At 37.8% G+C, this 19,320-nt stretch overlaps 2 protein-coding genes across 3 annotated transcripts; one reads left to right on the top strand and one right to left on the bottom strand.

Moving 5' to 3' along the window:
- Window positions 1-7,423: 7,423 nt before the first annotated feature.
- otud6b (OTU deubiquitinase 6B) lies at window positions 7,424-10,491 on the bottom strand. The gene is made up of 8 exons (XM_008421955.3): window positions 10,215-10,491; window positions 9,646-9,794; window positions 9,310-9,408; window positions 8,882-9,082; window positions 8,558-8,678; window positions 8,399-8,460; window positions 8,189-8,295; window positions 7,424-7,801 (listed from the first exon to the last, which is right to left on the bottom strand). The coding sequence occupies exons 1-8, from the start codon at window positions 10,279-10,281 to the stop codon at window positions 7,717-7,719; spliced, it is 891 nt and encodes a 296-aa protein (XP_008420177.2). The 5' UTR covers window positions 10,282-10,491; the 3' UTR covers window positions 7,424-7,716.
- Window positions 10,492-11,123: 632 nt separating this feature from the next.
- Window positions 11,124-18,786, top strand: rab5aa (RAB5A, member RAS oncogene family, a). Of its 2 annotated transcripts, none has more exons than XM_008421954.3 (6): window positions 11,124-11,324; window positions 14,234-14,455; window positions 14,614-14,765; window positions 14,919-15,041; window positions 16,127-16,220; window positions 16,370-18,786. In XM_008421954.3, the coding sequence occupies exons 2-6, from the start codon at window positions 14,290-14,292 to the stop codon at window positions 16,483-16,485; spliced, it is 651 nt and encodes a 216-aa protein (XP_008420176.1). In that variant the 5' UTR covers window positions 11,124-11,324; window positions 14,234-14,289; the 3' UTR covers window positions 16,486-18,786. The 2 variants fall into 2 exon arrangements, with proteins under 2 accessions (XP_008420176.1, XP_081468420.1); XM_081612294.1 differs by lacking the exon at window positions 11,124-11,324 and adding an exon at window positions 12,943-13,777.
- The last annotated feature ends 534 nt before the right edge of the window (window positions 18,787-19,320 follow it).

Genomic DNA, 19,320 nt, shown 5'->3' with positions numbered 1-19,320 from the left:
CAAGCTTGTTCAAGTTCTTGCTTTGGGCAAGTGCGACCTCTATTGGTCACACCTCAATAAACCAAACTGGTCACTTTTTTACAGGTTTTATATGTCAACTATGCTCCTTATGTCGTAGAGTCTATAAATAATATATAAATCTCACATACATGTGGTCAAAAAAGGTATTCCCAAGCAGTTAGGGTAAGTCCATCCATCCATCCATCCATTTTCTTCCGCTTATCCGAGGTCGGGTCGCGGGGGCAGCAGCTTCAGAAGGGAGGCCCAGACTTGCCTCTCCCCAGCCACTTCTTCCAGCTCCTCCGGGGGAATCCCAAGGCGTTCCCAGGCCAGCCTTGGGGAAGACCCAGGCCAGCCGAGAGACATAGTCCCTCCAGTGTGTTCTGGGTCTTCCCCGAGGCCTCCTCCCAGTGGGACGTCCCCGGAACACCTCACCAGGGAGGCATCCAGGAGGCATCCTGACCAGATGCCCGAGCCACCTCAACTGGCTCCTCTCGATGTGGAGGAGCAGCGGCTCTACTCTGAGTCCCTCCCGGATGATAGGGTAAGTCACTTAACTAATTTGCAATCCAGATTAGGGATACAAACAATTAATTGGTTTACAACACATTTTTGATTAATGATTTATTAGATTAAATATAGTTCCAACTGATTACCTAATAGTGTTGCCTTAAAAAATTATTAAATAAATTTTATTTAATTTATATTTAAGTCACATTAAAAATACTTTGAATTTTCCACCTGTGTTGTAAATTTTACATGACCAATAGTCATATTTATATTTTCTAATATTTGATGCCTTGGTCATCAGTAAATTATGCTTCTGATTCTTAGACATTTTTTCTAGTGTTGTAGTTTGCCCAGAAGAGGGCGCTGCTGCCTGCTGGTCATCCTTGAGCTGAGCTGATTGTTACAGGAATAAAGATGGCGGCGCTATACTATAATGGGAAAGAGAAAGGATCCAAAGAGAGTCTGGTGTTGGATGCAAAATGAACTTTATGCAGTTCTGTTCTTTTTCAAAAAATAAAACACTTGACAAGTTAATGTTAATGTTAAACTTCATTATTATTTTTTTTAATTCAGCATTTTCCGAAAAATCTAAGCCTTTATGTTATGATAAAAGAGAAAACTCAGATTTTTAAGAAAATGGTAAGTTACCAATTAGTCAGTCAATAAAATAAATCAACCATAGATTACCTTATTAACCTATGATCCAGATTGCTCTTAGTGCCATCACTTGTCAAGACAAATACAGTTTTACAATCCTGCAGTTCTGCAACATCTTTACTTTTAATAATCTTGAATATCTCATAAGGTGGTATAAGCACTTCTTTCTCTTCAGGATGAGCTGAATATTCTTCTATTACAGCACCATAGCAAGTTTTGATTTTAAAGCACGTCTCGGTACCATACGTGGTCTGGTTGTGTGTCAGAGAGCTGGATGCGAAGCTACCAAATCGCATTTTATATGCCATTTGTTTAAATGGAACCGAGTTTCGTCTGTAAGCAGTATGGCACTTGTTTTTGTCTGCTATTTTTAATTTCTGCAAAGCTGACGCAAGTAGGTAATACAAAATGTGGAACTTAAATGAAGTACCATACATGTTTTTACCTGTCCTGACAGCAACACTGAACTCGTTATACACTCCGTTTTCATGTTCTGTGTAGACACGGATTGCTTGCAGTTCCTGTTGGGTCAGAATATTATCTTTTTTTATCTTGCTTTTTTCATTGTCCCAGTGAGTTCCATATCCTTCCTTTGTCAGTTCTTTTGAGTACTTGTCAAAGAGCATTTTCGCCATCTCGTCTTTGCACTTAGAGTACATGTCATCAATTGATTCCTCATGAAATTCTAATGGTATTATAACAGACCTCTGCAAAAGAAAGAAAGGAAAAGAAGGGGTGAAGAAACTGTAAAGAGATAACTTCTTTACGACAAACACGGGGAAGCACAATAATAGATACAACACTTCATGTGAAAGTTACTTTCGCAATGATATGGTTACAAAATACTGCACAGTCATCTTCATATATAGACAGAAATGGCATAAATGTGTTGAAAGAGGAAAAATAATTCTGCCCAAAGCATATTACCTGGTGTAACATATTTTAGGTTATCAAATAAGACAAAAGACAGAAACTATTTCCTATGATCATTTTTTATTATGAATTTGTGATACAATTTTAGACAGGCAGATTTTAGACTCACCACTCCGTTGAATTGGACCCACCAAAGGAGGCAAAGTGAAGCAAAGATCACCATGTTTCCTTATTTTCCACCTGAAAAGTTCCTAAATTACTTTCACAAATGCAGAAATAACATAAAGTTTATATGAATAGTATTTAAACTCACTCACCTGTGTGATGATTATATCTGCAAAAAAAAAGAATAAAAAAAGAAAAGGAATGACTTTAAATTGAGAGAGCTGTCTCAAAGTGTCAGAATACACACACCACATAACATGTGAGACGTGGAATATTGAACTGTTCCTTTGGAATCATATTTATTACCGTTAATGTTACCAAACAGAACAGTCAGATAACTCAGTTTTCATACTGAACTTGTATAGCACAGTATTTTCTCAAGTCAATAAAGATACAATTCTCCTGCTTGGAGTAGATTTTTAGCAAGATATTCTGTTTGAATATTGTAATGTATGTCAGTTTTCAGAGCTCAAAGTTGCAATAAGAGAATAAAAATGTTGTTCTGGAAGGGAATGTTGTTCAGCTGTGGATATCACAAAGAACAGTAAAATCCAGAATGATAGCTGAGACTTTTTAGAAAACACACATGCGCATCAGACATCAATAGGGAGACATGACCTTTAAACTGCCACGTGCCTCCAGTAAAATATTAAAGATGAAATCTTGTGGTGGGGGAAGGTTTTTGTAAAAGCAATGTCTGCAAACCAAATCCCAGACAGTTACCAGTAGAGGGGTTTCATTGCAACCAACCTTGCAATGACAAATGTACAACAATAAGCTATGGCACTGTGACAAGCCAAATATCGTGCATGTTAATCCCTGCTGTAGTTGCCAGGAAATAGATTTAGCTCATTCTGCTCTGCCAGAGATCCTGCATTGAGCTGGTTGACCCTGACTTTCCAGCTTTAATGAAACCAGATCAGTGAGAAGTTCTGATCAACTTGTCAAGAAAACTAAAAAAAAAAAAAAGAAAAAAAAAAAAAAAGGTTGTACTAAACGTTTTTGTTTACATTTTACCACATTTGCCTAATTTGGTGTAATTTTGTTTTGCTTTATGTTTCTGTAATCCAGTTCTGTATTGGGAACCACCAGGATCCAAAAGCTAGAATCAGCAGAGACCAGTATTAGTTGCTAATCTGAATGACCTCTGAGGAAACCAAACTGTATTGCTCGCCCTCCCGGTTCTTTAATTTTGTAAAGATGACTCAAGAAATGTTAGTTATCATTTGCAGTTTCTTTTTTTTAAAGGTTTTGTTGGCTCTAGTGGCCTTTATTTGAAAGGAAAGAGGGTTATGAGAGAGGTGGAAGACATGCGGCAAATGTTGCCAGGCCGGGAATCAAGCCTGCGACCACCGGCATGAGGACTAAGGCCCCAATACATGGGTTGTGCTTTGCCCCTGCACCACCACAGCACACCCATCATTTGCAATTTCATAAAAAGCATTAGAGAATTAATCATGGGCTTCACCTTTACTCACCTTATGGATTCTCAAAAATGAAGCAATACGTTTGAAGCGCAGTTCTGTTGTAAGATAAACTGAACTTTACCCTCCTAAAGAGTGTTAACCTAATGTCAAACCAGGTACGTTAACGATCAGGATGTGACTTGATAGGAAAAGCAACAGAGTTATAAGGTAACAACGGAGTCCTTTGCCCTGACTAAGAAGAAAAGAATGTTCCAGTCAATACTCTGACTTCCACTTAAACGAAGCAACTTCTGCTAGAGTGTCATTAACCGGTTGTGCCTCAGTTCAGCCCGGGCGGCTCCTGCATAGCCTAGTAAAAATTTGCATCTTGTTCTACTCTTTACTTCGCACAGTGGGGTTAGACCCTCCACTATTGAGAAACCATTGCTTGCTGAATGGGTGATTGTGTCGAAGGTTTTAAAAATGGTAAAAATGGCAGCTATTTCTGTGTGATTATAAAATAGCACATAAAATTGACATCATCGTCCACAACTTCTCCTTCTGTTTGTTGAGTAGAAATTCTACCAAAGAAATCCAAGTCAATGGGAGAAAGCCCAGACAGAGCAGTGAAGTGAGATTAAAATGGACCAGGCTAGAACCCGTGTGGCTCCGTATGGCCATTCTCTGTTCACTTCAGCGGTCGTACAAGAAGCATCAAGTATTGTGTGGAAGTCATTTGATTGACTTCCACACAAGTCAATCAAATGACTTGTGTGTCATTTGATTGACTCTGCTCAACCTTTGTTTTTTATTTATTGACAACTTCTGGATAAGCGTGAGTTTGAGTGCTGAAGTGTTTTTCATATTAGCATGTCACTATTAGCATACTATTAGCATGTCACTACTCATCCTTTTACAGAGTTATAAGACTAAATCCTCTTTTCAGAGAAGGACTTCGCTGTTTTTAGATATATTGCTGTTGACAATAAAGTGTCAGCTGTTTAACTCACTACCACTCGCTTGTGGGTTATTCAATTACTGCTCTCTGAACCTAGTAAAATGTTGGTTTCTTCATTAACGTCTTGTTTAGTAAAGCAGGCACTACATCAACCTTTTAATTACAGTTTATAGCTGCCACTGGATGTAAACCAAAGAGCTAAGCTCAAGTTTTAACCTCAATAGTTGTCTGCTAAATGTTTTCTAGACAAAGGCAGCCCCTGAACCAGTCTCAGAGGTTATAGTTTTAGGTTTTATTAACAAAGATTTGAAAATAAATTATTGCATTTTCATGGTTGACGTGTTGTTTGTACTGCAGAAACAATTCACAAAAGGAAAAAAAAGCTTTTTCATTGCTTCAGTAGTTTATTGAGTTAATGGAAGCCAATTCATACAACACTTGAAACTGTTGATAAAATTAAATGATGTCATAACAGCATGGAAACATATAAGCCAATGTTAATGGTAATGTTTTACAAAACATATATAACCAAAACATTGGTACTCTCAAGCATTGAGCATAAGTCACTTTTTAACTAATAAGCAATCCAGATTGCTCTTAGTGCCAACACTCTTCAAGACAAACCTAGCTTCACAATCCTTTAGTTTTTCGACATCTTGTCCTTTTATAATCTTAAACATCTCATAAGGTGGTATAAGCACTTCTTTCTCTTTAGGATAAGCTGAATACTCTTCTATTGCAGCACCATGGCAAGTTATGATTTCAAGGCAGGCCTTATTACCATAGTCTTTCTGGTCAGGTGACAGAGAGCTGGATGCAAAGCTACCAAATCTTATTATGCCTGTATCCGAGTTAAATTTAACTTCACCTTTGTATCGTCTGTAAGTAGTATAGCAAGTCATTTTGTCAGCTTTTTTAAATTTTTGTACAGCAGATACAAGCAGGAAATATAATATGTGGAACTTAAATGAAGTACCATACATGTTTTTACCTGTCCTGACAGCAACATTGAACTCGTTATACACTCCGTTTTCATGTTCTGTGTAGACACGGATTGCTTGCAGTTCTGCCTTTTTCAGAATATGGTCATCCATTTTTATTTTGCTTTCTTCATTGTCCCAATGAGTTCCATATCCTTCCTTTGTCAGTTCATCAGAGAACTTGCCAAAGAACATTTCCGTCATCTTTTCTTTACAATTGCTGAACATGTCATCAATCGAATTTTCATACATTTCTAGCTGTATTTCACACCTCTGCAAAAGAAGAAAAGGGGAAATAACTTTTGAGACATATTGCATCATGTTGCTCTTTTTTTCACAATCACCAATATTGATTCAAAAATTATATTTGCACCTGGTAAGCAAACATACACCATAAAATTTCTACTCCCTGGGCAGATTGTGCACATAGAGAACATGCACATTCCACATAAAACTCCTTACAAAGCTCCTACATATGATATTCATAGGTTGAAAAATTAAATGCAGAATAATTCTGATTCATCAAAAATAAAGTATTAAGATGAAATTGACACAGGCACACAATAAAAAATGAGAATAATTCTGCCCCAAAACATAGTAACTTGAATAGCATATTTTAGGTCGTGAAATAAAACAAAAGACATTAAATATTTCCTATAATTCTTAAATATAAATTTGTGATAAACTTTTTGGACCATCAGATTTTAGACTCACCACTCCGTTGAATTGCCCCCAGCAGAGAAGACATAGTGAAATAAAGAGCAACATGTTTTTTTCTCCTAAAGAACAAAGAATACAATTCATAAATTATTTTCACAAACGCAAAAATAAGCTACTTATATTTTACATGAATAGTATTTAAATTCACTCACCTATATGTAAAGGTGGTTTCTGCCAAAAAGAATGAGAACTTTTTAAATTTAGAGAGCTGTCTCAAGGAGTGAGCAATGAAGTCCAGAGTCAGAATATATACCACAGCAAATATGAGTCATGGAAATTTCAACTGTTAATTTGGAATCTTATCTTCCATTGTCAATGTTATAAAACAGAACAGTCAAATAACTCAATTTTCATACAGAACTTGTATTGTAATGTGAATGTTATTTGTGTCAACCGTTTTATAGCATAAAGTTTCTATCAAGCCAAAAAAATGGAAAAAAAAAATATATATATATATATATATATATATATATATATATTTTTTACCGGTAAAATTATGTAATTTTACCGTAGGTAACATTACGGTGGTGTGGTAATACGGTTCTGTATTGGGAACCATAAGGACATCCAAAAGTGAGATTGAGCGCAAAAAAAGTCATGTTGAAAAGTTTAGCTTTTTTTATTAACATGTCACACACTATTTTTTTGTTTATTCTGTCTTAATTATAAACCAAATTCACACCTTTTCATAGTTTTTACATAGTTTATTAGACTCTGTGCAATCCTGACACCAATGCACCAACTGCATGTTCTTACATTTTTTGATTATAATCATGTACATTTATTTTGCTGTACATCTTCTTGTCCCCCTTTGTGCTTTTATAAAAACTCTGTGGGGCAGAGGAAACGTTTGATTCCTCTGAATCATGTGCATATTAATGGGATTTACTTGGGAGTATTAGCCTGCTTATGCCAGGAATCTTAATAAATCAAATTTCTGTGAAATGCAAGTGTTGCAATACGATTTGCAAAAAAAAAAAAATTCACAGATGCCAGCTATTGACAAATAAATCGTAACTATGATTATTAGCGGACTTGGTTGAGACTGGATAAAGCAGTAGCCTACTGCAAAGACTGCTCACGCTTTGCCCACCTATATTTGTCTAAACAAAAAAATGCTTGTAATAAAACCAAGGAAACTTACAGAAAATCAATGAGGCTCAAAAGTGTTTAATATAAGAGGACAATGATTCAGTACCGTATCACTGAAATTATGAATTTTGATATCTTGACCCTTTCTCTTCCATTTAAACTCTGAAAGAAAATAATCTCCATCCAGGGAAACAAAAAAAGCAGCCGTCTGTTTTCATAACCATCTCAGAAGTGGCGCTCTGACAAAAAAGTCTGTTTTTATTACACATGTAATAAAACAGACTTCAGTTCATGAAGCGTTTGTTTCGTTCTCTGTTAAATAAAGACATTTATTTCTGTCACAGATGTGGGACTCTCAGTTGTCTTCAGCACCGGTTGATTCCTTTAACCGCTCCACACCATTGTAGTGCTCTCCTAGACCATAGGCATGACGCATATATCTGTAAACAACAACAAAATATGTTCTGTGACCGAGTAGCTTTATGTGCACTCCTTTACACACTATGAGATGGCCATTATGCTTTCAGTTGTTCATATTTACATGCTGTTCAATCATGCATTAACAACAGCTAAGGCAGATATTATTGGAATATCACTACAGAATGAAAATGGTCTCAGAGCTGCTGTGCATCAAAGTCATGAGAGACACAAAATTTGCATAAAAAAGCTACATTTAAATGCAGAAAACCTGCAATGAATGCTTTCCTACAACGGATGCAAATCTAGTCACACTGATGCAGATGTTAAGCATTTCTAACCACACTGGTATCTCCTATTTAACTTGTTCCCCTTCTGTGTAAACTGCGATTACGAAGTAATAATCTTACACAAGAGTGATGACTTCACCATCATATTCCTCTCCAATCCTGATTGACGGGGAGTCGGCCTGGATCACTTCTATTGGCAGATTTAGCACCTGAGTCAAAGCTCGGAGCTGTGAACAAGAGTAATACGAAATGACTGCAATGCAGAAAAACAAATTAACTGCTCTAAATGCCCATGTTTTCCTAAAAAAAAAAAGCTGCAGAGTAACTCACTTCCAGCTGGCCGCCCCAAGCTGCTGTGTGCTCCGCATCGCTGCAGTATTTCTCAAACTCGTCTGGAAACGAACACAAAAAAGTAAACATTTATTTCGTGCTTTAATCTGCACCTCCGTCGGTGTCTTCGTGTAGTAGAGTTAGAGGGACGTCAGGTACCTGTTGTGAACATGTCCCCAGTGTTGGAGTTAGTGAGGAAAGGCAGAAAGTCGTCGGCATGGTTCCTCATGTGCTCAGCAGTGCGGGATCGGAGCTCCTTCACACTCAGCTTTATCCCAGGCTGAGAGAAAAACAGAAGAATTATGGCAATGGGCTTTTGCATTGAAACAAGTATGAATGGTTTATAAAAAAAATGATCCAAATGGGCATTTCAAATGGGGAAACTACAAAAAGAACATCATCAATTTTTTTTTTTTTTTTTTTGCTTAGTGCATGTCTGATTAGATAGTCAAATAATTTCAATATTCCATTTACATAAGCCACCTTTAATCGCTGTGCTAGCTGGTCTTCAATGGCCCGGTACATGCAGTGTCCGTCAGATGAAATCTCCTTGATCTGAAGCTGTCGCTGGGCAAGTTTCTCAGCTAGCTTTAAACCCTCCTGGTGCCTCACGCCCTGCAGGTTCTGCACCTCCGCCTCCGCTATCCTGCTCTCTCTCTCCTTCTCCTGTGCAGCCTTCTTGTCCTGGAGAGAAATGGTCAAGCAAAAATAACCGATTTAACACCAGCAATAGCTCAAATGGAAGCAATAGATAAGTATTTAAACTAAACTCTTAATTTTATTTAAACTAAAAGATAACTGCACGTTAAGTACATTGCAGACCAATTTATAGAACGTGTGTACGTCCATGTATACCAGTGTTATCGGTTATAACACAGTAATACTTGAAAGCATTCTAAAATGCTTCTCACCCTTCTCTTCTGTGCTTTAGTTACTCGTGGTTGTTTTGCCTCTTCTTGTTCTCCGCCTTCCAGCTTTATGGCCTCCACACGGTTCACCACTTCCTCCACCTGGTTAAGGTGAAGAAGGGGAGATTTTACCGAGGTTGGTAATGAGTCACTGTGCTACTATTATCTGAATAACTGTTTCTTTTGCATCATGTTTAAATAATATGTCATGTATTGTAAAAGGTAATGTATTAATTGTTTTGATAAGGAGAGATAAAAAGTCCTGTCTGAAACATGCTTCAATATTCAGAACACATTAACGGCTTTTGATGAGTCAGTTGCTGTGAGTAAAGAAGTTACCTTTGTTCCAGCATTAGACTTCATCTGCTTGAGTTCCTCCTCATGCTGCTGACTGAGATCCGACTCCAGCTTTGCTATTTCCTCCGTCAGCTGCTTCCTCCTCTTCTTGTCATTTTTCGGGACAGAGTTTTTCATACCCTGGATCTTTGCTGAAAATAAAGTGCATTAATGCAGCTTTCTTGTCAAAGAGTTTGCACTTAAAAACAAATTATGTCAACTTTATATTACTCTTTACAACATAAAAGTTTTACCAAGCTGAAAAGCTAGAGCAATACAATTATTTATAGGAGTGGTTAAACAAAAACTGAATCCACATGTCGATTGCTATGACACAAATTGAGTTTTTACTGGAAAAAAGGGACAAACTAAAGGTTTCTGCCCTGTTTTTTTTTTTTCTTCTACTATTTGGGATATTTGAAGTTGGTCTAAAATTATAAACAAACTGTACTACAACCACAGCCTTGTCTTATACAGTTGCAGTCACATAAAAAAAAACTTTGATGATGCAAACTAAGTCACAGCACATTGTCACACCGCTGACACAGAAGAATGACAGCAAGTGTTGATACCCTGAAGGTCTTTCTTCTCTTTACGGTGCCGCTTAATCAGTAGCTCCTCTGGTGTCTCCTCCTCCATGACTGTCGCCGCTGCTATTCAGCTAGTTCAGCAAGCTGTCATGAAATGTACGAATGCCGCTGCACTTAATGTGATGAAGGTCTTGTGAAAAATATCACATTACAGTCAAAAAGATTTTTAAAAAATGCTAAGCCAGTGACTAATAAAACGTGGTATAATGGCCCTACGGAAGCTACGGCGAAGATGGGTGTCTTCTTCTCCTTGTCAAAAACAAAAGGTGTAGCTAAACCGCCACCTGCTGGATATTTCATGTACTTCAGCCTTCAGCTTATTTTTATAACATTTTAAAATATATCCATTAAACATGGTTGATGAATTGACCCTTAAAACACATTGCAAACTCACTACATTTTATTTTGGAAAAGAAAAATGACTTTCCTTTTCTTTCTATTAAAATGTCGTTCTTTGTTCAGCTTAGTCTTTAATGTAAATGCGCAATTCTAGCTCATCCTTTCAGTTGTGCAAATTTTGTTAATTTAACCATGTTAATGTTGATTCTTTAGACAATAATACTATACTGTCAGAAAAACAGCTAATGACCCGTTGTTGTTCTTTATGTATATTTATGTATGCATATTTTCTGCTTATTCTTTTTTCTTTATTTTTTACTTTAGTGTGAGAATGAACGCTCAACTCACTGCTGTGACACTTTGCATTTCGTTACTGTGAGAGAACAATAATTACTTCTAAATTAAAAAAAAAAGCAGCTTAAGTGTCAAAAAACTGTGGCAAGCCTACATTTCTATTATTGTAATATTGTTTTAAGATCTAACTTCTTCTCAGTAGGTCTCTGACAGTATGAGCTGTATCGTTGGTGTCGCCGGGCCGACGTACTGTGTGACGTGGCGCAGAGCGGAAGAGCTCGTTGTGTGTTTTGGTTCTAAGGGGAAGTTGCCAGAAGAAAGAAAGGAGGAGACGTGACGGGATTGTTGAAATTGTTTTCTCGGCTCCCCATACCAATCTCACCGCAGTGCCCCGGATTCCGTGTGTGGTACACACCAAAGTGGTGGGAGTAAAAGTTCCCCCCATCGTCTGGCTCTCAGGTAGCGGACATGTTGGTGTTAGCAGCTGGTTGAGTGTGATTAGCGCTAACGTTTGCTCTGTTGGGTCTCCGTTAGCTGACTCCGGCTAAAGTCTGTGATGTTTGATAGCCACGGATCATACAGACTTATAGGTCTTAGTCGGGTTCAACTGAGTGTTGTTGTCCGTAGTGTGTGGTGGTGTGGTAGCTTTGTAAACGACTGCTTTAGGTAGTTTTAGGACAAAACCGCTCGTTTAGTTACCAGCTTAAAGGGTGGGTGGAATGCTAACAATGCTAGCATGCTACTGCTAAGGGTTTGGCAACTCCCGTTTAGCAATTAGCATCCATTTTACATGATTTTATTATATTATTGCTTTATTTTTTTTTACTCTTGTACATTTTTGTCGGATATTATTACAGTCGCCAGTGGTTAAATTTGTTGTCAAGTTAGCATTCAGTGGCAGTATGTTAGCAATGTGCAAGCTATCCAGCTACATTTGGGAAAGGAGTCGCTATCCAATATCAAAACAGACTCAGGGCCACAGTTGGCATGAGCCAGTCTGTTTACAGTCAACGATTGACTGTTAAGTGCGCCCAGCGTGTGAGCACAGCAGTCGTGCATCGTTTGTTGACAGTCCTTGTCTGGATAAACAGACAGGGACTGTCTTCTTGCTTTTCTTCCATGTGTGTTCATGTTTTCTAATGCTTGTGTTTTTAGACATTCCTCCTTAAAATTGCCCTTTGAAAAGGAAGCTTACATTGCTTTCGATAATTTGTCTATGAAAATCACCTGCCTATTCGTTGGCAATTTTGACTTTTTAAGTGCGACCTCCATTCCAGTTGTCTTTTAAAATTGACAAAACATGCCAATATATCTTTTAGTTGCATCAACTAGAACAACAACACTCCATGTGGAAGTTGTTATTGTGGAAAGAAGACTCAATATTTTCAATATTCTTTATTACTGAGGTGTCAGAAGAAGCATAGAGATCTGAGGAGCTATTTAAAAGGAAACTAATTTCATTGAAATGTGTGCAGTTTGTTCATTGTAGCAAGAGAAAGTTAGACTAAACAGATAACAGGAAGGGTGAACAGACATGTCACATTTTCTTGTGAATATGCAAAGTCACTTGTTTTACACAAATTGCTAATATAAAGCCAGTTTAAGATGTCGACTAAATGTTTTTGTATTTCTTGTAGGATAGTAGTAAAAATCTGTTTAGCAACTGTTTTTATCCCAGGCTCCTCGCATACATAATGACCGATCACTAAGAAATACTTGAAAACACACTTTAAATACTGATCTTAGATCTTTCTTACATTAATGCCCTTAACTACAAAAATTGGTCAAAGCTTTACTAAAACGAGACATAGAAAATTGGCCATTGCCTCTATATTGTAATAAAAAATACGTTGTAGTTCACTCCTTTCACTAACTCACAGGTTATTGGCTGGAAACGGACTTTATATGATGGCCGCTTAAACAAAGTATTTGATATTTAGGGTCAGTAAAATGGCAGTCCTAATTTACCTAGTTTATTATTTTTTTCTGCTGTCAGTTGAATATAAAAATGCCATTTTTAAGTGTAACAAATTTTAAGAGTTTCGTAAGTTGATAAATAATCTTGTATCATTTCTGTTGATTTTATTAATGGTCAGAAAAGCTTACATGGATATAAATATTTTTAAAAATGGATGGACACAAAGAATATTTCTACGTTTGCGTTTACAAAAGGTCGAAGCAATCTGGGTCAAACACTTCTCTAAGAGCAACGTCAGTCTGCATTTAGCTGACTTTTTAACAGTACCTGTCAATGTGAAGGGGATGGCATGCCAAAGGTCCAAGTTTGTATTTAAAGGAGTTTATAAACTGCTCCGCATGTCGCTCAGACAAGATTTACTTCCTTAACAACGGCCATGTGTTTCACAGTTAGGATTTATTCCTAAATAAGTTAGTCAGTAATGCATGGTATGCATCTAAACAGTGGCTCTCACAGAGAAAACGGGCTTAAATATTGTGGCTGGGACGGATCTCCTTCTCTGTCTGTCCTGCAATAAAACACGGCTGTGTTTCATTACAGGATTTTTGTTTCTTTCTTAGTCTGTTTGTGTTGGTTTCCTCCTTACTTCTTTGACAGTGATTTCAGCCCGTGACAATCGTCAAGTCTTTTTTTTTTCTTGTTGCAGCTTTCAGTTCAGTTCATTAGTGTATGAGTCAATAATGACACATAAACTGGTAAAACATGTTTGAGAAAAAGAGACGCACAGCTTGAAGGCATATCACGGAAATTATTCATATTAATCTGCTGTTTTGGTCCAAACAGATGTTTGTTTGTGCTTGTCAGTTTTTTTTTCTGGAGAGGCGCCTATATCTGTGCTTATTTTTTATTTTATTTTTTTTTATTTTGCTTTGTTCCAGAAGACGTTTGACGGAGGAGGATATGCAGATGCCAATTAGTGAAATTTAGCCGGAATGTAATTATTACAAATGTTTTTTGCATTCAGTTCAAACTTAGCTGAAAAACTTTAACATCAAGTTTGACCCCAGTCCAGCTTTGAACAAGGTTTTCTGTCAATTTAGTGACTTTTTTTCTTACATTTAAGCAATAAAACCGCATCAGTTTATTGTAACTTTAAAAAAAAATCTTTCTCTAAATATTTAACTTCCTGACACCTAAGATTTGTCAATATGCATAATAACTAATGCATGTTTTTTTTGCTACTTGTATATACTTTTTTTTTTAATCACTGAATTGGGGTTGGTCGTCTGTCAGTGAAGAGGCACACTTTTCTCTTCTTTTGTAAGGATTTTCTATTATCTAGCTCTGTTTGACATGTACTTAATGTGGATGTACTTATACTTAATGTTCTGAAGTTTAACACGACCATCACTGTGCGGTAAACGGTAAACAGTTTCCCCGTTTCCTGCAGCGGACGCCCAGGTCGTAAAGTTTGGCCCACAGGATAGCAGAGGATCTGATTAGGCCATGGCCAGCAGAGGAGGAGCTACAAGACCTAATGGACCCAACGCAGGAAACAAGATCTGTCAGTTCAAGCTGGTGCTGTTGGGGGAATCAGCCGTTGGGAAGTCCAGCTTAGTGCTTCGCTTTGTCAAGGGCCAGTTCCACGAATTCCAAGAAAGCACAATAGGAGGTAAGTAATCAAGGCCTGTGCTGATATATATATGAATAATTCACGCAGATGAATTATCCTGAGGTTTTGTCATTCTGGAGACTTATCTTACATGCGATCAGTTCTTTTAAGTTTGGATGTCCCCCAACTCAGCCTCTCACCTCATTCTGTCCCCTCAGCGGCTTTTCTCACCCAGACAGTGTGTCTAGATGACACGACGGTGAAGTTTGAAATCTGGGACACCGCAGGTCAGGAGCGGTACCACAGTTTGGCGCCCATGTATTACAGAGGAGCACAAGCCGCCATCGTGGTCTACGACATCACAAACGAGGTGCGTCTGTGCAAGCTCTCGGTTTTTGAAAGTTGCACTGGTGACACTTGCATGTGTTCAGGAGGGCAAGATGAAACCAGGTTGCTTGCATGTGATTGCAGGATGATGTAAAGCGAGAGTATTAACTCATGGCACATGGTGTGTGTTTTGCAGGAGTCCTTTGCGCGGGCAAAGAACTGGGTGAAGGAGCTACAGAGACAAGCTAGTCCTAATATAGTCATCGCTCTGTCAGGAAATAAAGCCGACCTGGCCTCCAAGAGAGCTGTGGATTTTCAGGTCACGTTGTTACTCGCTTAACAATCCTGCAATTAGTCACTTGGTTTTTGTTTCTTTTTTAATAGACTCACCTATCATGTCATACTTGTTTGCTTCCGAAGAGAAACATTGCAAATATTCTGATTGCTTTGCAAGAAGTACTGCAATCATTCTTGTGTTTTTGTCACTTCACAGCCGCACACTTAGGGATTAAAATATGAATTTATCTGATGGAACAAAACAAGATTAACCAGGTCAGGGTTGATGGGAATGTGTATGAAGTTAAATACAGGCCAATTCTGGAAGACAACCTAGTAGAAGCAGATGGTTTTAGATGGAGGACATTCTAACTATTAGTTACATAACTTTAAATCGCTGGAAAAGTGGCAACATACTGCTATAGGAATGGTTTCTTTAGAGTAGATAGGAAAACTGGTCAGAGTCGATGGGCAGTAGCTGTACCAGGTATTGAGTCGTGGAAGAAATGCACTCCACATGTTTTAGATTTTTATTTGTAAAGTATTTTGATGATCATCAGTATGTATGTTGGGTGCAATGATTCTGCAGTAATGATAAATTAGCGATATAATGAGTGCTATGTGTCACATGACTTAATTAACTTAAAGTTTGTGGTTGCAGCATAAATACTTTCTTTCTGCCTTCCATTTTCCTAACACCAGGGTGTCTAAAATCTGGCCTGTGGGCCATTTGAAGGCGACTGAAAGATTTTTGTGTGGCCCACGAAATTCGGACCACAATTTATGAACAGTTCAAATGTGGTCGACAGTCATAGGCGTTTGATGCAGATGGCACCCATTTTATCTTTTAGCTCAGACAACTAAAATCTTTGTAAAATAAAAGAAATATTAGGTCCATGACAAATTGTTTCTCATTTATTTACCAGGTTTCATTTTGGAGTTAATAGAACCACAAACATCCAACTATATGGCTGAAATATTTGTAGACTGCCAGTACTTTCAACTTGATCATTTTGGCAAAAAGTTTGGATACCGCGGGTCTAGCAGCTTATTCTTATTCTCTTCTTGTCTTTTATGGTAAAGTGTCAAGCTGTGTTGAATATTCATGCTATTTTCTTTTTTTTACAGGATGCTCAATCATACGCAGACGACAACAGCCTACTTTTCATGGAGACATCAGCCAAGACATCTATGAATGTGAATGAGATATTTATGGCTATTGGTAAGTGCTTCTTGAAATATTTACCTGTAATGTTACATCTAACGTTACGTTAGTTAAAATATAAAAATATCTATTGCTTGAGCTTTCTGTTCCTAAAAAAATGGCATTTGTTTTTTTTTTCTTTTTCTTCTTTGTTTTCTTATCTTCAGCAAAGAAATTGCCAAAAAATGAGCCTCAAGCTCCAGGAGCTAACAGCGGTCGGACCCGGGGAGTGGACCTGACAGAAGCTGCTCAGCCAGCCAAGGCTCCGTGCTGCTCTACCTAAAATGAAGAACACGGTTTTCCCTCCCTGACCTGTAAACTAGTAACTAATGTGGCCGACGCCCCAGATGCCACTGCAGCTACTACAGCAACGTGTCCCCCTTTGTTTGAAACAGAAAAAGATGCCCTGTATCCTCCCTCACACTTTATTTCTTTGTATCTCGGTAGCAAAGTCAGAGCCATTTCACTGATGTCTTTGGGGCTCTGCCTCTTCCATTAAGGTTCTGCTGGTACCTGAAGACGCCTCCTAACCACTCTGTTGTACTTTACACCTTCCGGCTGATTGATGGATCGGCGATCAGATATTAGAAACCTCGGCCCGTCCAACATCTTTGATAGGAGTTCAATTTTGAGGAAAGTGGGGGTGGAGGGGGGGATCACTTCCCTTTTCTGGAAACTACTGCTCTTATTTCCACCATTCTTTTGCTTTTGGTCATTTTTGGTAGACTTTTTTTGTTGTTGTTGGTTATTTAGAATATTTTTTCTTTAAGCCGTCACTGCACATACGTGTGTATTTACGTGGGTAAAAAAAAGAGAAGAAAATCAAACTGTGTTTTACTTTTGGTCTATAGTTTCACAAAGTGACAAAAGTTGGAGACAAAGAGCTATTTCTTGTGGCTCTGAGAAAATGAAAGACGTTGAGTAGAAAGTCATAGAGGAACCCTGAGATCTGTGTCCCTCTCATGTCTCCAGAACCTTTTCTTCAAAGTTTAAAAGAAACTTTTAAACTCTTGATTCCCTCAGCAATCCACTGGCTTTCCCTTCATTAGTTTAGAATTAGAGCTTGTGTTGTATATTTTTCTACCTGAGGGACTGTGCCTGCTTTGTTTTTGCCTCGCTGTGGCGTTGTATCATGTTTTGCAGTATTCCTTAAGGCATCGAGTGTCTGCAAGAACCATTGCAACACTTGACAGCCCCCTCCATCCCCTCAGCAAGAGGCCTCTAAGGTACACATCAGCAACCGCTCATCTCGCGTGTCGCATCCTTTCGTTAATCCCGTGTCAGCCATCAAACTGGGGTTGGATGATTTTGTTTATGCAAAGAGCTTTTTTTTCCTTTTTTTTCCCTTCATTATGTCAGTGTTGCTTGACCGCTGCAGGGTTTGCACAGGGTAAAAAAACAAAAACAAAACAACAAAAAAAAAAACAAAGGTGGTGGTTGTGAGTGGGATGCTGCAATATGTGAGGTCTCTTCATGTTTAAAGTGGAATTCTAATTATTTCACACGTGGATTAAGAAGTGCTTTAGACACGTTGGTGTGTCGGTATATTCGAACTTTGCCTGGGCTGGCTGGTGACTGATTTCAACTGTAGACTTATAGTCACATGCACATTACACACACTTGCACAATGGAGCACACACTCACTCTGCAGATCGTAGACACACAGTCTGTTACACCTCATTCATACCAATGTTAAGCACATTATTTGTGTTTTTCTATGTCCCCACATGTTGTTGCGCACACGTACACACACATTTGCACACACACACACACACATTAGTTATCTAGACTATTTCTTGTCAATAACTTTTTTACTGGTCTTACTCATGCCTTGCACTAATGATGCTTATGAATTTATGTTGTCATAATCTCAGTCAGTGTGTTATAAATATATACATAATATAAATATATAAATAATATACTGTAAATATGGTGTTGCGGTGTAGTCTACATTTTTCCAGATTTTTTTTTTCTAGTGACTAATGCTTGCTAGGGAGTTATCTAGATAATCATTAGGGGTTAAAAAAAACTGTACAGATAGCAGGAAAACAGCTACAGTTTGGGTTTGGAGTTTTGCTGTTTCTTTTCACAAAAATGGTTAAATTATAATCAGTGGTGGTCTATATTAATGTATGTAGTGTTATTAACAAAAGTAAAAAAAATAAAATTGCATTTATTTACACTTCTAAAATGTTAACCCAAGCATATTAGATTCTGTTTGTTAAAAATGACCTTTCTGTTGCCTTTTGTTTGTTTTTTCTTGTTGGTATGGTTCATTTATATCCCCAGTAAAGCTGAACTTCCACATTCAGAGCTATTGGTTGGAAAATTTCCCCAAAACATCGGGGAAAAATGAGATTGGTCCGACAATCCACAAGTATCTCAGAAAGCGTTGTTACCGTAATGCATGAGCGATAGAACAGATGTCAGGTAACCTAATAGGGGTGTAAATTGTATGTTTTCCTTTTTTTTTTTTTTTCTGTCAACACTTCTTTGCAACAGAACACATTTAAATGCAAGCATTTTACAGTACTGTTATGTAATAAAGTACATGCTGAAATAAATTTGATCATTTATCATTGTAGTCGGGCATTTTCTGTCTGCACAAGGGCTGCTGTATTTTATGTGACAGCAAAATTAGTGCACAGATGAAGGAAACAATGTCTGGTTTTCACCTTGTTAGAGTTGTAGACATTTAAAATCTTGCTCCCATTTCCTTTGCAAAATAACTCAAGATCATTCCGATTGAACAGAGAGTATCAGGTTCTGACTAAATCCAGTGTGATTTAGTCAGGACTTTGACTAGGCACCTCTGTCACAAGTGTTTTGAGCTGAACCATTTCATTTGTCGTCGTCCAGTTGGAAGGTGAGCCCGTGCAACAGGGTTTCTTCCAACTTTCCCATCAACTTGGTTCCTGCTGAAGAACAGCATCCCAATGTTATAGTATTACAATGGTTCTGTTTTATAACCTGTTCAAAACAACTTCACAGCTTAATCCCTGACCTGTGTTGTGTGTTTATTGGTCTGAATGTGTGACATTTAATTAGTCTACCAAAGACTAATTAAATGTCTTTGGTAGGTTATTGGTTGTATTGGGTTTTATTTATGTGTAGCAGA

Source organism: Poecilia reticulata, chromosome 11, assembly GCF_904066995.2.
Source record: "Poecilia reticulata chromosome 11, P_reticulata-male-v2, whole genome shotgun sequence".
NCBI classification, from domain to species: Eukaryota; Metazoa; Chordata; class Actinopteri; order Cyprinodontiformes; family Poeciliidae; genus Poecilia; species Poecilia reticulata.
Note: the sequence above shows the minus strand (reverse complement) of the source record. Positions and strands in the feature narration are given on the sequence as shown.